The 17,016-nt window shown below is 41.5% G+C and overlaps 1 protein-coding gene across 2 annotated transcripts in view; it reads right to left on the reverse strand.

The window, feature by feature from the left end:
• The window catches only part of LOC148356619 (sodium/calcium exchanger 1-like), a 124,500-nt gene that overhangs the window by 22,888 nt on the left and 84,596 nt on the right, over positions 1-17,016 (reverse strand). For both annotated transcript variants that reach the window (XM_088348661.1, XM_088348662.1), the window contains exons 9-11: positions 16,717-16,813; positions 16,460-16,651; positions 11,631-11,823 (exon numbers count right to left, since the gene is read on the reverse strand). In XM_088348661.1, the coding sequence (XP_088204787.1) occupies positions 11,631-11,823; positions 16,460-16,651; positions 16,717-16,813 (482 nt within the window). The remainder of the gene's footprint in view (positions 1-11,630; positions 11,824-16,459; positions 16,652-16,716; positions 16,814-17,016) is intronic.

The raw sequence follows: 17,016 nt of genomic DNA on the forward strand, positions 1-17,016 counted from the left end.
ACCATTTTAGCTGCAAATCTGCAAAGCAACTAGCACTCTAGTGTTTTAATAGTACACAGAGTTTGCTTATTGCGTTAGAAGGCTAATGGATGATAAGAAAACCCTTTTTGCAATGATGTTAGGACAGCTGGGAAAGGTTTAGCTGGTAAAAGAAACTATAAAACTGACCTTCCTTTAAGGTAGTCAAGTATCTGGAGCATCACATTTGTGGAAGAAAAAGAGAACTCTTGTGTGAAACTTGACAGTCAATTCTAGTTCTAAGAGAATGCCAAGAAATTGAAGATCTCCAACAACAGTTTCTACTACTCCCTTCAGAGAACAGCACAAACAGGCTCTAACCAGAATAGATTGAGAAGTGGCAAGTTGACAAGTACTGTACATAAGAGTCTTTAGTTTAAGAAACAGAGGTTTTAGAAGTTCTCAACTGAATGAATAGTAAACAGAAAACACCAGTGTCAAAATCTAGAGTGAAGACGCGACTACGACATGCTGGTCTTCAAGGTAAGGGGGCAAAGAAAAGGTTGTATCTGAGACTGGCCAACAAAAGCTAGGGATTCATATAGGCAAAAGAACACAGACATTGTAAAACTCATTTGATCATATAAAAAGTGGAACTTTTTGATGGAAACCACCAAATATTCTGGGTGACCTCAGACTTTTTGCACAATAATGTATGAATGAAAACTTTATTCGAACATACGAATAAAAAACAGAACAAAAACCACTAACTCAACAACAAATAATGTTACATAATATGATCGAAAAGGGGTAGCCAGAAGCAAATGCTAATAATTTCCTACCCCTTCATCTTCCCCACCAAATACACCAATGATATAAAAACAATTGTAATGATATTAATAATAACAGTTATGATACATAATAACAACAATAACACAAAGTTAATTAGACGTACTATTCCCAATCTGCCGCACCTCTGTATCATCTCTGTATTCCGCCAGGAATTTTTCTTTGTATCTAAACAAGTGAATAGTTGGACACCGTTTGATCTCGTCTTGCAAACCGTTCCAAAGCTTGACTCCACACACAGACACACACATACTTTTCCTGGTGGTTCTCACCTTTGGGATTCTGAATTCACTACAGCCCCTTAAATTATATTTTCCCTCTTTACGAATGAATAATTTATGGATGTTTTCTGGCACTATTTTTTTGTTGACCTTAAATAACAGTTGTGCAGTGAAACATTTTACTAAATCATCTAATTTTTATAATTTGGACTGCAGGAATAAAATATGAGTATGATCTCGACATCCTACCCTGTGTATGGTTCTAATTGCACGTTTTTGGAGGATAAAAAGGGGCTGTAGTAGTTTTGTAATTATTGCCCCAGACTTCTGCACAATATGTTAAGTATGGCAGAACTACAGAACAATATAATAAATACAATGCATCATAATTTAAAACAAATTTGGCTTTATTAATTATTGAAATGTATGAATGCAAAGACGTTTTAGATGTCCTAAAAGAAACTATTATTAAATCAGATAAAATCCCCGAAACTCGTTTCTATTTGCAAGTGGCTTTCATCGAGTTTGCTCCGAGGATATACTGCTTCTCCAAATTAAACTTCTCAGAGTCTACAGCGGCAGATGGTGGATGGCAAATCGCTCCCCAAGATTTATCCAACTGACTGGCTGCAGATGAGTGACAGCCCCCGCCCCCAACCCCACCGTCGGCCCTACTAGGCTGTATCCTAGGCTAAGACGCTGGCAGCGAATCCATCCAGATGATAACTGACGACTGAGCTTTGCCACCCATGGCAACCAACAAACATCAAACGAGAAGAAAATCGTACTGTATACTATGCATGCACATTAATATGGCACAAACACCCACAGAGGCACAAGAAGGGTTGGGTAGGGTTACTTTCACCTGCTTACTTTTAATTACTCTTGGATTACTCCAATACCAAATATGGTAATAAAAGACAAAAGAAACTAAATATGAATAAAATGATGACTCACAACTCGTGGTAAGCTTTCTCTCCTGGCTTTGATCTCTTTGATCTCTGGCAAAACTCACATAAAATGCAACAGAAACAAAATGAAAATATATCCAAACAGCTTGCCAACATCATTTTTGCTGTTCCATGTATTCCGTTACTCCCCAAGCCTGCACAAAATTTAGTCATTTTATTCATATTTAGTTTCTTTTGTCTTTTATTAGCATATTTGGTATTGGAGTAATCCAAAAGTAATTGAAAGTAATCAAGTTAAAGTAACCTTACCCAACACTGGCTGTAAGTTAGATTTTGTATTGTGTGCACCTTTTTGCGAGTATAGGTCAGTACTGTAGTGCTTATTTTCGCCACTACCGGCGTGTGGCGCTGTCAGAGTCTACCCAGCAACCACCCCGAAGAAGAGATCTGGCTTCCTTTGTGTGCAAACATACTATACTGCATCTCCAGGGTGCTAAAAACTTTGACATTTTTATTGTTTAATATCTCGTGCATCCATTCAATATGGTTGGTGCAAAGTGTAAAGAAGAGGCAAGCTGTTTCTTTTGAAATGAAAGTGGAATAAGAAAGCTTGATGCGGTTGAGAAAATGGTTGTATCACTTTTTTTCGGCCACTTCTTGAAGCTTATCTTCAAAAAGTAAGTTACACTTAACTTAATTTATCTTTATAGAGGATATTATTTTATGAAATGTTTATTTTCTAGTTATAAACCTTAAACGTACAAAACATAGCACTGAAGCGATCGTCCGGAACCTTATTCATAAGTAGGGGAGTGTCTGTTTTGAGAGATACTCCTTTCTTTTTGGTAGTCCGAACTGAGTTAGACCCCAAGTCAAAATTGTCCTGCGAACAATTTTTAGTAGTGCCAATTCCTTAAACAATATGAGGATTAGGCATTGCTGGCGGATTGAAGGTTGTATGTTACATCGTTATCCATCAGAGGACGCTGTAATTCATGATCTGCTTTCAAAATGTGGCGGGGGAAGGCATCCTGTTGTAACGACAGTTGAGTTTCAAAAATTTTAAGAATAATGAGATCCAGTTAGTCTGAACACTGTTTGGAATTAATATCAAAATGTACCGTTTACCAAATTGTTCGAATTAGTTATTTGACTCCATTAACCAAGCACAACCTACATTCACCAAAGTATTTATGCGCGCTCGTTTCTTGATGGAAAAGATGAACAAGAAAGCCGACATTTTCACTCGGGGGCAGATTTAATTTCATTAACATTTGAATTAAGTGTACTCCATCGAAAACGGCTGAATTAGTGTCATTAGAATCGGTTTGAAGCCTTCTTCTGAAGTCCTTTAGCTCTCTTCTCCTTGGCCCACGTGTCTACGCAAGATGGTGTCTCGGCTCCTCCCATGGGCGTGCCAAGGAATTGTTTGCGGCCATCGTTCTCACAACACAGCACCTTGTTCTCAAAACAACGCCGAGCGTTTCTACGTCATCAGGGCCTTTCTGCGCCAGGATGTACTGATTATCTCATCAGCCTTACGTCCTGTTTCCACCGTTCCTGTAAACAACATTTCCTACCAGGGTGCCCTGAACTTTCACTGCTCATTGAATAAAGGCACAGTCAGTAAATAACTACAGCATTAAACTCAATAAATGTAACTTGTATTCCATCGTATACAATCCTTTATAGTCAAATGAATAAAATCCTTCAACACTGAGACACAGACAGAAAAACCGAGTGCAAGTATTCTAAAAGCTGTGAAAATGATGACGACTTTAAGCTCCTTAACGCTGACTTTTGTGACACCGGGTCCGAAGGGGCTGAAGAAGGCCCCGGGATAGACAGACGGACGGATAGAGAAAGGGAATAAGAGAAAGATTTAGCATCCACTTGTATTCTTCCACAAAACTTGACAGCATTAATGAGCGCGCTGCGAAAACAACGTATTCCCGATGGCCAAATGGAGGCTCTTTTGGTGGACGCCCTACTTACCGCTAATTAAAAAAGCGGCGGATTTTTTTTAATTAGGGTCCACTCAAACTTGAATGTTGCATTTTGCAACGGCGCCTGCCGCAGACCGCGATTCGAATCGCAACTTAAGTGCTGTTGCTTCAGTGACTAATTGATTTGTAGGTCTTTCTTCCTTTTTGTCTTCCTGCCTTGTTTACTTCCTTGCGTTCCCTCGTTCCCTTTTAATTTCTTCCTCCCCTCCTGATTCCTTTTTTTATTGCCTCCCTTCCTACCCTCCTCCCTTCCTAAATTGCGTCCTTCCTGTCATCCTGGTACATTCGTTTGTTTGTTCCTTCCTTCCTGGTTTCTTTCCTTATCCTTCCCTCCTGGTTCATTCATTTTTTTCCATTCTAGTTCCCTTATATCCTTCCTCCTGCTTACCAAGTGTTTTATTCTTAAACCCTTCCTTCCTTGATTCCTTTCCACATTACATCTTTCCCACAAGATTCCTTATTTCATTCTTTTCCTCCTGATTATTTCCTTCCCTTGTTTTTTTTCTTCCTGGTTTCTTTCTTCTTTCCATTACTTCTTCCTGCTTCTAACATTCCCTCATTCCTTTCTGGTTCCTCTCTGGTTCCTACCTGTTTCCTTTCCTTTCTTCCTTGCTACCTCCCTCTCCTTCTTTCTTTCTTTCTTTTTTTCTTTCTTTCTTTCTTTCTTTCTTTCTTTCTTTCTTTCTTCCTTGACTCCTGCTTCCTCCCCTTTTCCTTCTTTACGTCATTCCTCTCTTTCCTTAGTTACTTTCTTTCTTCTTTCTTTCTTTACTTCCTTCCTTCTCCTTTTTCTTCCCTTCTTCCTTCCTTCTTTCCTTCTTTCTCTTTCTCCTTGCTTCCTTCCTTATTTTCTTCTTCCCTTCCTTCCTTACTTCTTTCTCTCTCTCCTTACTTCCTTCCTTCATTCCTCCCTCCTTCCCTCCTTCCTACCTTCCTTCCTCCCTTCCTTTCTTCCTTCCTTCCGTCTTTCTCTGCCTCCCTGCTTCCTTCCGTTTTTCCTTCCATCCTTTCTTCCTCTTTCCTTACGTCTGCCCTTCCTTCCCTGCTTCCCTCCTTTTTTTCTTTACTTCATTCCTTCCTTTCTTCCTGCCTTCCTTCTTTGTTCTGTCCTTTCTTTTGTCCTTCTTTCCCTCCTTTCCTCTGTCCTTCTCTCCCTCCTTCCTTCCTTTCTTCTTTTCTTCCTTGCATATCATTTTTCTTCCTTCCTTCCTTCCTTCCTTCCTTTCCCTTTTCCTTTCTTCCTTCCTTCCTTCCTTCCTTCCTCCCTTCCTTCCTCCCTTTTTCCTTCCTTCTGCCCTTCCTTCCCTGGTTCCCTCCTTCTTTCTTTCCTTCCTTCCTTCCATCTTCCTTCTTTCCTTCCTTCCTTCCTTCCTTCCTTCCTTCCTTCCTTCCTTCCTTCCTTCCTTCCTTCCTTCCTTCCTTCCTCCCTGCACTTCTGGTTCCTCTCTTCCTGTCCCCCTTCCTTCCTTCCTAATTTTTAGCACTTGAGTGCGAGACACAGAAAAAGCGCTCATTCACACAGAATGAACAAATAAAAGATGTGACAAGTAAAAGAAGCATTCTGGAGGGCCAAGTAAGGCCAAGGAGAAGGAGCTGTAGCGTTTAGACAATGATTTATGACTTGGATTGTGATTGCGACCCTCCTAAATGTCAGGCCGGACAAAGAGGGACAAAATAAAAGGCAAAAAAGAAAAGAACGAGGAGGGCGATAGCAAAAAAAAAAACAGAAGTGACCTGCTGGGAAAAAAGAAGCCTTCACTCTCGAAAGACACCATGCGAGGGTGTCAAGTAGGAGACGAGAGCATTTGAGAATAAAAAGAAAAGAGGATTCAAGCCTTTTCGCTAAAGCCGCTTTCAACAGCCGGGGTTGTCTTGTCAGTCCTTTTTTGTCCGTTTTTCTTGCAGTCGGCAAAAATAAAAAATAAAAAAGACAATCCCGGCAATTGTCAACAGAGCACTAGCAAATGCAGCAGTAGTGTGAACCAAAAGCAAAGCATTTCCCAATTCCGTCTCCTAGAGGGGCAAGAAGCACGTTACGGAAGAGATGCTCCAGAGATGATGGCAAATCCACGCCGGGGAAAGATAAAAAGAGAAGGAACTCACTGGATAACACTAATGAGGGGAACATCTCTCGCTTCCAAAGCCCGAGTGCACACTTGATCGCCTGGATGACACGCCACGCATACACATACAATAAGATATATCCAAATCTACTTAATAAGACCAAATTAGGACAGTGAAATTACAAACCCTGATTTGAGAACTCAGGTGTACCAAATGAAGTGACATTTAAGCTTCTTTCCCACAATACTGCTTTCACCGCCTGTTGTCAAGAAACCACGAGACTAAAAGTTTGAAAATTGTCTGATAACATAAAAATGTGCTAACGGTACTTAGCAAAAAACTGAAGTTTCGGTTTCCTGTTGACCTATACAACCCTCGAAAAAGGTATAAAAATCTAGCTTCAAAATATCATAGAGAGACTACTGTTAAGATTATCCGATTGAAGACTTGTACAAGAACAGAATCCACGATCCTTCTTCAATAGAAATATAAGTGGCAAGACAACAAGTACAATAGAGTGTCTAGTTTGATAAATAGATGCTTTACAGGTCTTTAACTAGTAGCTTGAACATATAGTAACCGCTAAAAAACCATTGTCAACATCTACAGTGATGAAGCGACTCCGAGATACCATATAGTACTGAGACTGGCCAACAAAAGAGATTCATATGGGTAAAATAACACAGATTAACACAGTAAAATTCATTTGATAAATAAAAGTATGACTTTTTCATATAAACTGCAAAATTGTCTGGGTGACACCAAACATTTAAACGGTAGAGCACGTGAAAATATGATAACAAACCTCAATATATAGCATATCTCTATACTGCGTTACCTGGGGCAAACACGAAGCTATGAGAACTCAGATGGACAAAGCTACGGAAGCTTACAGGAGCAAAACATGCTCGACAGCAGTAAAGGCGGGAAAATCGATACCATCATTTATCAAAAGATCCGTAGTACAGTAATCCCTCGTTGTATCGCGGTGTACTTTTTGTAGTTACACTACTTTGTGGATTTTCAGCGTGCATTGTGTTCAACATTTTGATTGGCTAAACAGTTGCCCCGCCCCTTTTATGTCTGTGTCTGCCTGTGCGTCAATAACTTAGTGGTCTCAGTTGTAAGTGTACGTGCGTAAAATTACTTGAGAAATATACAGGGTTGGGTAGGGTTACTTTAACTTGATTACTTTCAATTACTTTTGGATTACTCCAATACCAAATATGCTAATAAAAGACAAAATAAACTAAATATGAATAAAATGATGACTCACAACACGTGGTAAGCTTTCTCTCCTGGCTTTGATCTCTTTGATCTCAGGCAAAACTAAGATAAAATGCAACAGAAACAAAATTAAAATAAATCCAAACAGCTTGCCAACATCATTTTTGCCGTTCCATGTATTTCGTTACTTCCCAAGCGAGCAAAACTTTTTTAAACTTTGAGTTTTTCTAAAATCTCAGGGCGACAAAAGGAGAGGAAGATTCTTTCTTTTGACGATAAAAATGGACTTATTGACATGCTAAAGCAGGGGTCGGCAACCTATGACACGCGTGCCAGCAGTGGCACCCCAGGGGTTAACCAGTGGCACGCGAGCGCACCGCAAAAGAATAATGATTATAATATAAAAATGCACATTTTTACCTGAAACTCAGACACGGCGTCTTGCAGAGGGGAGATCCGTGTTTTAACCCAGCCAACGAAACACCCGCGCGATAAATGAACGAATCATGACGGCTCCTCGAGCGAAAACATCTCGTTCTTTCCAGCCATCGTGGACAGACGAATGGGGCTTTGTGCAAAAATAGACCGTGCTGTTTTGTGCATTATGCCTCAAGAGCATTGTACCTCGCACAGCAAGTGTTAAACGTCATTACGAGACGAAACATGAACATGAATTCAAGATGAGTCTACAATGGCGGAGACATTAAAACACGCAGTGTCCAGGTATGGGAAACAAGCACAGACCCTAAAAACCTTTGTCACCGCTAAAAACACCACCACTGAAGCAAGCTATCACATTGCTCACGGCATAGCAAAGCACAGAAAACCATTTACTGATGGCGAATATTTTAAAGAAGTGTGTGTGTGCGTGTACGAGTGTGTGTGTCCGTGTGTATACGTGTGTGTGTGTGTGTGCGCGTGCCTATGCTGCTGTTATTTCAGGTTTTGATATTTTCTGCAACAAGATATCATTGATGAATGGTATGGTAGCTGTCCATAGCACTTGTTTTTTGATTGTAGTTCATTGTTAATGAAGAATGGTTGATTCTGGTTAATTCTTGTGGCAAAAAGTTGAAGTCATGGATGGCTACAGGCCTTTCTACTTGTAATTCACATTCATTTTTTAGTTTATTGATGAACAAGAATAGTGAAAGATAAATTGGTGAATTATACGATTTAAATGTATATCTATGTTTTATATTTGGAATGGTGTAAAATGACAGCTCTGTTGGATATTAAAAAAATGTTGTGCGTGGCACACTGATTTACAAGGAAATTTGAAAGTGGCACTCCACACCAAAAAGGTTGCCGACCACTGTGCTATATATAGGAAGGTAAAAACATTTTTGCTCCATATTTTCGTTTTCCAATAACGTCCACATAAGTGCGACTAAACATCTTCTGAAGTAGAAAAGTGTCCTCAATAAATAGTGCAATACAGCAGCAAAATTATTTTTAAAATTGTAGTTTGACGGTACAGAAGTTCTTTGTAGAAAAAAAATTGTTTAGAAGGTTTACATTCACAGTTCACGGATCCGTTGACCTAGGGCACCACTTCCGGTCTGTCTTGGTCAAGTACAGCCTAGTGGCGCCCATTCCTCTCCATGCCGTTTGTTATGGGTAGGGGTTTGCTTCCCAAAATGAAACGGTCATGATTGCTGATTCGGGGCACCTGCGAATGCCCCGTTGGCGCCAGCAGCCCTGAGCGCTGATTGGTTCACTGACTCTTTTTAAACCCCCAGATTCCAAGAGGAAGCTGTCAGACCGTCCTGCAAACCTACGCTTTTGCTAGGCAAGCTCCGTACCTTCCGACAATCTCCTGCCCTGTTTTCTCCTGCCTGTTACCTGTTGCCAACCTGTTTCTGGACCCGTTTCTGCCCTGCTCTTCCGTCCCGACCATCGACCTGTTTTTCCCGGTTTCCTGCCTGATACTTTTTGATGACCTTTTTTCTGGACTCGTTACCGCCCTTGCCCCCCTTCCCGGCTATCGACCAGCTTTCCTGCCCCCCAGGAATATCCTCGCTCGACACGGAAGTGCCACTTTCGCGTTCCTGCCATCAGCTACCCATGTCCGACGATCATCGGATCGTGGAAGCAAGCACTGCTCTCTCCCTTTATCAATAAAACTGAGTAAACGAACGCTATAGGGTCCTGTCTCTGTTTCTGGCTTGTGAGAGAAACAGTACTGTTTTCATGGTTACTAGTAGCGAGAGAAGCCTCCTGATCTGACTCAGATACAGCACCTTTGTCATCTGGTCGCTGTTGTTTTTCGGTGTAAGGCGTCATGCCGCTTTCAGAAAAGGGCCGGACTTTGGCATTGACGGGCAGCAGTGTGTGACAATACAAATTGATCTTAAATCACTGAGGAAAAACTATTTTGTTCCGAATAGTACAGATTTTTTTTATGTGTTAAACAAATGCTTGAGCCTGTAAATAGGGTTTGCTCTTTCGTTTAAATGTTTCATAGAGTATTTATTAAATAATAACATTTTTCAACTTTGTAAGTTTTGGCTATCACGGGTACTTTTTTGAACGCAACGCCTTTGAAAAAAAAGGTAATCACTGTACATTGGATCGAAAGAAAAATTAAACTAGTAGTACAGACGCTCCCCTACTTACGACCATCTGACTTACGAAAAACAGTAGATGAGAAACATAATTTTCGGGATGTCAAAAAATATCCGGACATCGCTGTAAGTTAGATTTTGTATTGTGTGCAAACCACGAAGAATATATGAACTGAAAAATTTGAAGTGATAACTGCTTTGTATTACCAATTAACTGTGATAATTAAAATTGCATGAATATATAATATTTCAGCAATATTATTTTGTATAGTGTACAATATTGTGAACTCGAAAATCTGAAGTGATAACTGCTTTGTATTACCAATTAACTGTGATGATTAAAATTGAATGAAAATATAGATTAATGTAATTATTTCAGCAATGATATTTTGTATAATGTACAATGTTGTTGTGCACTGAAAAATCTTGAAGTGATAACTGATTTGTATTACCAACTGTGATGATTAAAACTGAATGAATATATAGATTTATATTACATTTTTGTCGCCGATTTACAATTTCAACCACGATAACACTAAATTTTGGGCACCCATAGATCTCTGTTGGGACCCATAGATTTTTGAGCATGCGAGTCCCTGGGACCCATCACTTTTCACAGGTAAAATGAACACTGTTACTGTAGTGCCTCTTTCCACCGCTACCGGCGTGTGGCACTGTAAGAGGTCACCCAGCATCCACCCTGAAGAAGAAATCTGCTTCCTCTTCCTTGTTCGTGTGTAAACATTCTATACTGTATCTCCAGTGCTCTAAGAACTTTGACGTTTTTATTGTTTAATATCTCGTGCATCCATTCAATGTGGTTGGTGTAAAGCACAGGTGTTAAACTGGCGGCCCGCGGGCCAAATCAGGCCCGCTAAGGGATTGAATCCCGCCCGCGAGACAACACTCAGAGAAGCGCAAGAGAAAAACAAGCTGCGGGTTGAAATATGTCAACTTGATGTTGCCAGAGCCAGGTGCCTCTCACAAAGACACTGGTATTCATTTCTCTCTCTCTGGCTTTCTTTTCCACCCCTTTTCTCCCACTCTGTCTCTTTCACTCTCTGTGTCTCTTCCTTTGTTGCTCTTTGTCTTTTTCTCTGTGTCTTTTAACCTCTTTTACTCTAACTTCCTTTTTTCCTTTTCTCTCTTCATACCCTTCACGCTTTTTCTCTTTTCTCTCCTTCTGTCTTTCTATTTCTCTTTGGATTTCTTTCTTCCTCTCCCTTTCTTTTCCCCCTCTCTCACGACTTTTTATCTTTTGTTTCTCCCTCTCTCTCCCTCTCTCTCTCTTTCTTTCTTTCTTTGTCCCGCTCTCTCTCCTTTTCCCTCCCTCTTTCCCTTATTTCTTTATCGCTTTTTCTTTCTCTTTAATCTACTAGTCCGGCCCCCGACAGAATGTTCGTTCTATCGTGTGGCCCCCGAGTTAAAATGAGTTTGACACCCCTGGTGTAAAGTGTAATGAAGAGGCGAGACGTTTCTTTTGAAATGAAAGTGGAATAAGAAAGATTGATGCGGTTGAGAAAATGATGGGATCGCTTTTTTTCCGTCCACTTTCTACCATGGAGGAGGATGTCGCCTAACTCTTGAAGCTCATCTTCCAAAAGTACGTTAAACTTAACTTTATATATCTTTATAGAGCAAAATTTTTTATGAAAAGTTTATTTTTTAGTACAAAAGAATAGAGGTTACTGATACAAGGCTCAAACATACTTACATAAACCTTAAACATACTAAATATTGCACTGAAGCAACTTAAAAACAAATTCAACTTACGAACAATTGTTCGTAAGTAAACAGTAAAGTTTTACTAGAAATGTGCCCACTCACATGGTCTCATCATTCTGAAACTCCAGCTTTCCCGTCGCCAGCTCGTAGTCCTCGCCAGCCCTGGCAGTCCCATCCAGCGTCCGATAGGGGAGGGCCACCAGCCCCCGAGCCCCTGAGGTTCGCAGCACCTTCACTTCCATCACACCAACGCTCTCGCTCACTCGCTGACTGCTGCATTCGAAGGTGAAGATACCTGAAATGGGGACGGGGAGGACGAGGCGAAGGAATGAAAACTCTTGAGAAAATGTGATCAAAGCAGACTGAACACCCCCATGACAGGAATGGCTCCCCCTGTGTTTTGCAAGTTCTGCAAGCTTTGATGGTGTCCCGGCTGAACAGCCACACTGATGATCAAGGACTTGTTTTCAAAAGGTGGATTGCTAATTCCCCTTTAAAAACCTTATATTGAGCTTTTCCTTCATATTAATAAGAACTGCACAGTGTGACTTGCTTGCATAAATAATACTAATGCATCCTGCAATAGGTCCTGTGGTATGTTTATAGTGACCTCCAACCAAAGCGTGGGTGGTGATAATGATCAAAGTATTTATATCAGATTGTTCACTGTTTTGTGTGTCTGTTGATGGATTTCATACATTTGACTATAAAGGATTTTATACGATTGAATACAAGTTACATTTATTGAGTGCAATGAAGATTTTCACTGAGTAGGCTAGTTACGAATGCAGAATATTTTGTCTAGTTCTGTTGATATCAGGACTCTGACAGAGGACGGCAGGCGATGTTTTGAGAACAAGGCCCTGATGACGTAGAAACGCCTGGTGTTGTTTTGGTTAATTCCAGACATTGCGGCGCTCTTCTCCGAGGTGGTGGAGCCCGGGGGGCTTCATTGGCACGCTCATGAGAGGAGTCGGCACACCATCTGGCGGAAAGGCGTGGGCTGAGAGAAAAAAGCTAGAGGACTTCATAGAAGGCTTGCCAGAGACTCAGACGACACTAATTTGACTAATTCGGCTAATTCGGCCATATTCGATGAAGTACACTTAGTTCAAATGATCTGAAATGATCTGCATTTATATAGCGCTTTTCAAGTCAATGACTTCCCAAAGCGCTTTACATTGTGCTTCACATTTCCCAATAACGGCCGTGATCTGTGCAGCCATGTAAGGCGCAAACCTGCTTATTGGGGGTATTGGGGGTTCAGTGTCTTACCCAAGGACACTTCGACATGTAACACGGACAAGCCGGGATTCGAACTGGGATCCCTTAATCCAAAACGAGCGCTCTACCTCCTGAGCTACTGCCGCCCCACAGTTCAATTAATAATGAAATTAAATCTGCTCCTGTGTAAAAATGTCGGCTTTTCTTGTCCATCTTTTTCATCAAGAAACGAGCGCGCATTGTTGGGTGAATGTAGGTTGTGTTTGGTTAATGGAGTCAGATAATAATTTGAAAAATTTGGTAAACGATACATTTTGATATTAATTCCCAACACTGTCCACCGAACAAAAAGGGAATAGAATTTAGATATGACCACCATTTTTCTCAGACAGTCAGATAGGTTACCCTAAATGTGAAAAATGCCCGAAAAGCTAAATAAGCACTTTTGGTTTCTGCTGACTCGGCATTTCCACTCTCCCAGGCCATTGAATAGCAACGCCATCTTTAACAGGCATTCAGGTAGATTACCCCAGATGTGAAAACTGCCACAAAAAAGCTAGCTTGCCCTTTTTTATTTTGCTGATTCAGCAGCTTTGCCAGAAATACATTCTACTTTCCCAGACCTGAAGAGGTAAGGTCAGTATCACAATCTTTTACAAAATATCAAGTAGGTCACTCTAGAGGTGAATATGTCATGATAGCGGATTCAGGGCACCTGTGACTGCCCAATTGTCTCTTTACCAATAAAACTGAGTAAACGAACGCTATTGGGTCCTGTCTCCGTTTCTGGCTTGTGACAGAAAAACCTTGCCAAAAAGGGAAATATCACCCAAAATGTTGGGCGTCTCCACGCTGGTGATCCTCTAATGGTTCCATTTTAATTTTAAAGTGCAGTTGGGCGAGATGAATACTGTAAATTCACACCTGATTAAAAGTCGCATGCTGGAAATTCAATTCTGTCTTTGTACAAGCCACACCGGATTTAAAGCCATAGGCTCAAACCGCCATAAAAATGAAATAATTCACGTTCATTTCTTACATCTTGCACAACTGGGGAGTAAGTAAATCTCAGATAATAGATTCCAACCTGTGCTCCTGAGCTATTTTTTCGTATTAAATCTCCTAGATTACCAAAGCAGAAAAGAGCGAGGGAATCAAAGAACAGATACATGATTGGCCTAAAGTTATAATCATGTAAACCAGTGGTCAGCAAGCCCGGGTCCTGGCCCGGTACTGGGCCGTACAGAAAGAAAAAGCCATAGATAAAATCAAGGACGTAAATAGCGGCAGTAGCTCAGGAGGTAGAGCGCTCGTCTTGGGATCAAGAAATGGCAGTTTCTATCCCGGCTCCTCCTCCGTGTTAACATGTCGAAGTGTCCTTGGGTAAGACACTGAACCCCTAATGCCCCCAATAAGCAGGTTAGCGCCTTGCATGGCTGCATGGCCCCTATTGGTAAATGTCAAGCACACTGTAAAGCGCTTTGGGAAGTCTTGACTTAAAAAGCGCTATATAAATGCAGATCATTTCATTTCATTTCATAATTTGCACATTTTTTGTTCAGCTCTAAGTTGTTTACATCATGTGTTTTCGGATCATGTTACCATTCATGATGGTGATCACAAAGACAAACACATAGATGAAGAAGGGGCTGGTAGAAGAAGGAATAAAGGATCACCAAAAGGATTGCTGGACTAGGTAATAGGCCTTAACGTAAGATTCTTTTGCAAATTTTGGGAAGTACAGGAGTTTTTAATATTTTAGGAGTGGAACGTTGACGAGAATCTGTGATGATGGGTGGTAATGCACCGAAACGATGGTGCCAACCACCGATTGGTCAAGACCTCACCTACAAGCAAGAGTGATAATGACATTTTCATGAAAAATTGAATGTGCCCTCAAATAGATAAATCAAGTCCGTTTCCTTTATCTGTTTCTGTGATTGGTCAAACAATGTATAGTCACATACACAAATTGCAGCATCGTCCAATTGTTATTTAAAATTGTTGATATTCCCCCCGAAAATAACACATTTCGAAAGTATAGATTCTTTAAACAACTCTTAAAATATTGAGGAAGATTTAGCTAATGAAAAACAAAAACAAAATGGGGAAGAAATTTTATTTTTAACAAGACAGTAACAAATAGTGTTCCAGAGGTCTTGGTATCATTTTGACATTCAACATCACAGAAAGGCAGCACGGCAGCGCAGTGGTTAGCGCTTGTGCGGCACAGTTCATGTCATGGGAACCTGTCGTGGGTTCAAATCCAGCTCCAGACTTCCTGTGCGGAGTTTGTATGTTCTCCCCGTGCTTGCGTGGGTTTCCTCCGGGCACTCCGGATTCCTCCCACATTCCAAAAACATGCATTTCAGGTGAATTGGCTGGTCCAAATTGTCCCTAGGTGTGAATGAGCGAATGAGTTGTCTGTCCCTGTGTGCCCTGCGATTGGCTGGCAACCAGTTCAGGGTGTCCCCTGCCCACTGCCCGGAGATGGCTGGGATGGGCTCCAGCCCCCCCTCGACCCTAATGAGGATACGGCTGATGAGATGAGATGAGATGAACATCACAGAAACTATTTAGGATATAAAACACATCTGGTAAATTTAGAATGCTTCTACATGGAATATTCAAAGATGTTCAATTTGAGCACTATTTCTCACACAACACACTTCGAACCGATAATCAAATATTTGTCCTCACAGTGCATTGTCAATGGTTACAACAGCTTCTGTTATTCGTGCTTTACTGTGTTGTGCTATGTCGAAGAATGCTGTCAGCAGACAATCATTCTTTGAAAGAGCAACAGTCAATGGTGAGACATACCCCTGCGTGCTGGAAATCTGGTTATTGGATACATTGAGTGAGAATGAGTCTGGTGACTTTATTTTCCAATAGGATGTCAAAACACTGGACCCTCAAGGTTAGACAGTTTCTGAGCACAACACTGCCAGACAGATGGTCTGGACGGTCTGGACAGAATGATCTCAATCTAATGTCCTGGCCACCAAGATCTCACACCATTGACCAATCTATGTGCCCCCTATTCGAAGAGTAGTGGATGAGCTATAGGCAGGAACAACAGAATCTGTTGCAACCTTTGACAATACAGTGCTGGGACGCGTTTGGCAAGAATTGGACTTTCGACCTGACGTGTGTCATGTGACCAAAGGTGCTCACATTAAACATCTTTGAACATTCCATGTAAAAATTGAGATTATAAGCTTTCCGAATTGACCATGTGTGTTTTGCTATCCAAGATATTCAATATCAATATTTACTGAAGACTTTTGGGACACCCTGTATTTAACTATTTTACTCAAAAATGTTTGTTGACCGCAGTGGTTAGCGGCACAGTTCTGAGGTCATGAGATCGAACCTCCTGTGTGCAGTTTGCATTTTCTCCCCGTGCTTGCATGGGTTTCCTCTGGGCACTCCGGTTTCCTCCCACATTCCAAAAACATGCATTTCAGGTTCATTGGCCGGTCCAAATGGTCCCTAGGTGTGAATGAGCGAGTGAGTTGTCTGACTCTGTGCCCTGCAACTGGCTGGCAACCAGTTCAGGGTGTCCCCTGCCCACTGACCGAAGATAGTTGGGATGGGCTCCAGCACCCCCGCGACCCTACTGAGGATAAGCGGTGCAAATAATGGATGGGTGGATGGATGTTTGTTGACGACAATATTTACTCAACAAAACAAAACCCGCTTACCAGCGTGGTCGTCATCGTAAATAGTCACTGTAGCGGTGTGGTTGTCTCCAAGTACTGCTTTGGGAGCTGTGCCGGTATCCAGGGGGGACGTGTTGATCTCAGGGTAGCCCACCAATCGGGGGTTGCTCAGGTGCACGTAGAAGTACTCGTCCTCCTCGAAGATGTCGTCATCGATTACCCCCACCGTAATCTCTGCCAATGGGAATTCTTACCGTTGAAATACTGCTAGCGGGGATAGGTTTCTGTTCTTATTCTACCTTTGAGGGTCTCGCCCGGTTTGAAGATAAGGGTACCCTCTGCAAATTCGTAGTCGGAGCCAGCGTTGGCCGTGCCGTCCTCAGTGCGGTAGTCCACCTGAAGTCGAGGGGAGGACAGCGTGAGAGGAGACCAGACCAGACACTCTAATGTAAGCGGCGCTGCCACGAGCGGCTGCCTTTTCCTGCAGCTGCCCAATTGTTTTATTGTCTGCTCCTATTTTCGGTGTTTTTTCTTCCCGTTTTGACAACTACACTATGGATTACTTCTATCCTATGGACATGCGTGTATTCAAGGAATTT

Source organism: Urocampus carinirostris, chromosome 11 (assembly GCF_059441175.1).
Source record: "Urocampus carinirostris isolate Australia breed hairy pipefish chromosome 11, RoL_Ucar_1.0, whole genome shotgun sequence".
Lineage (NCBI taxonomy): Eukaryota > Metazoa > Chordata > Actinopteri > Syngnathiformes > Syngnathidae > Urocampus > Urocampus carinirostris.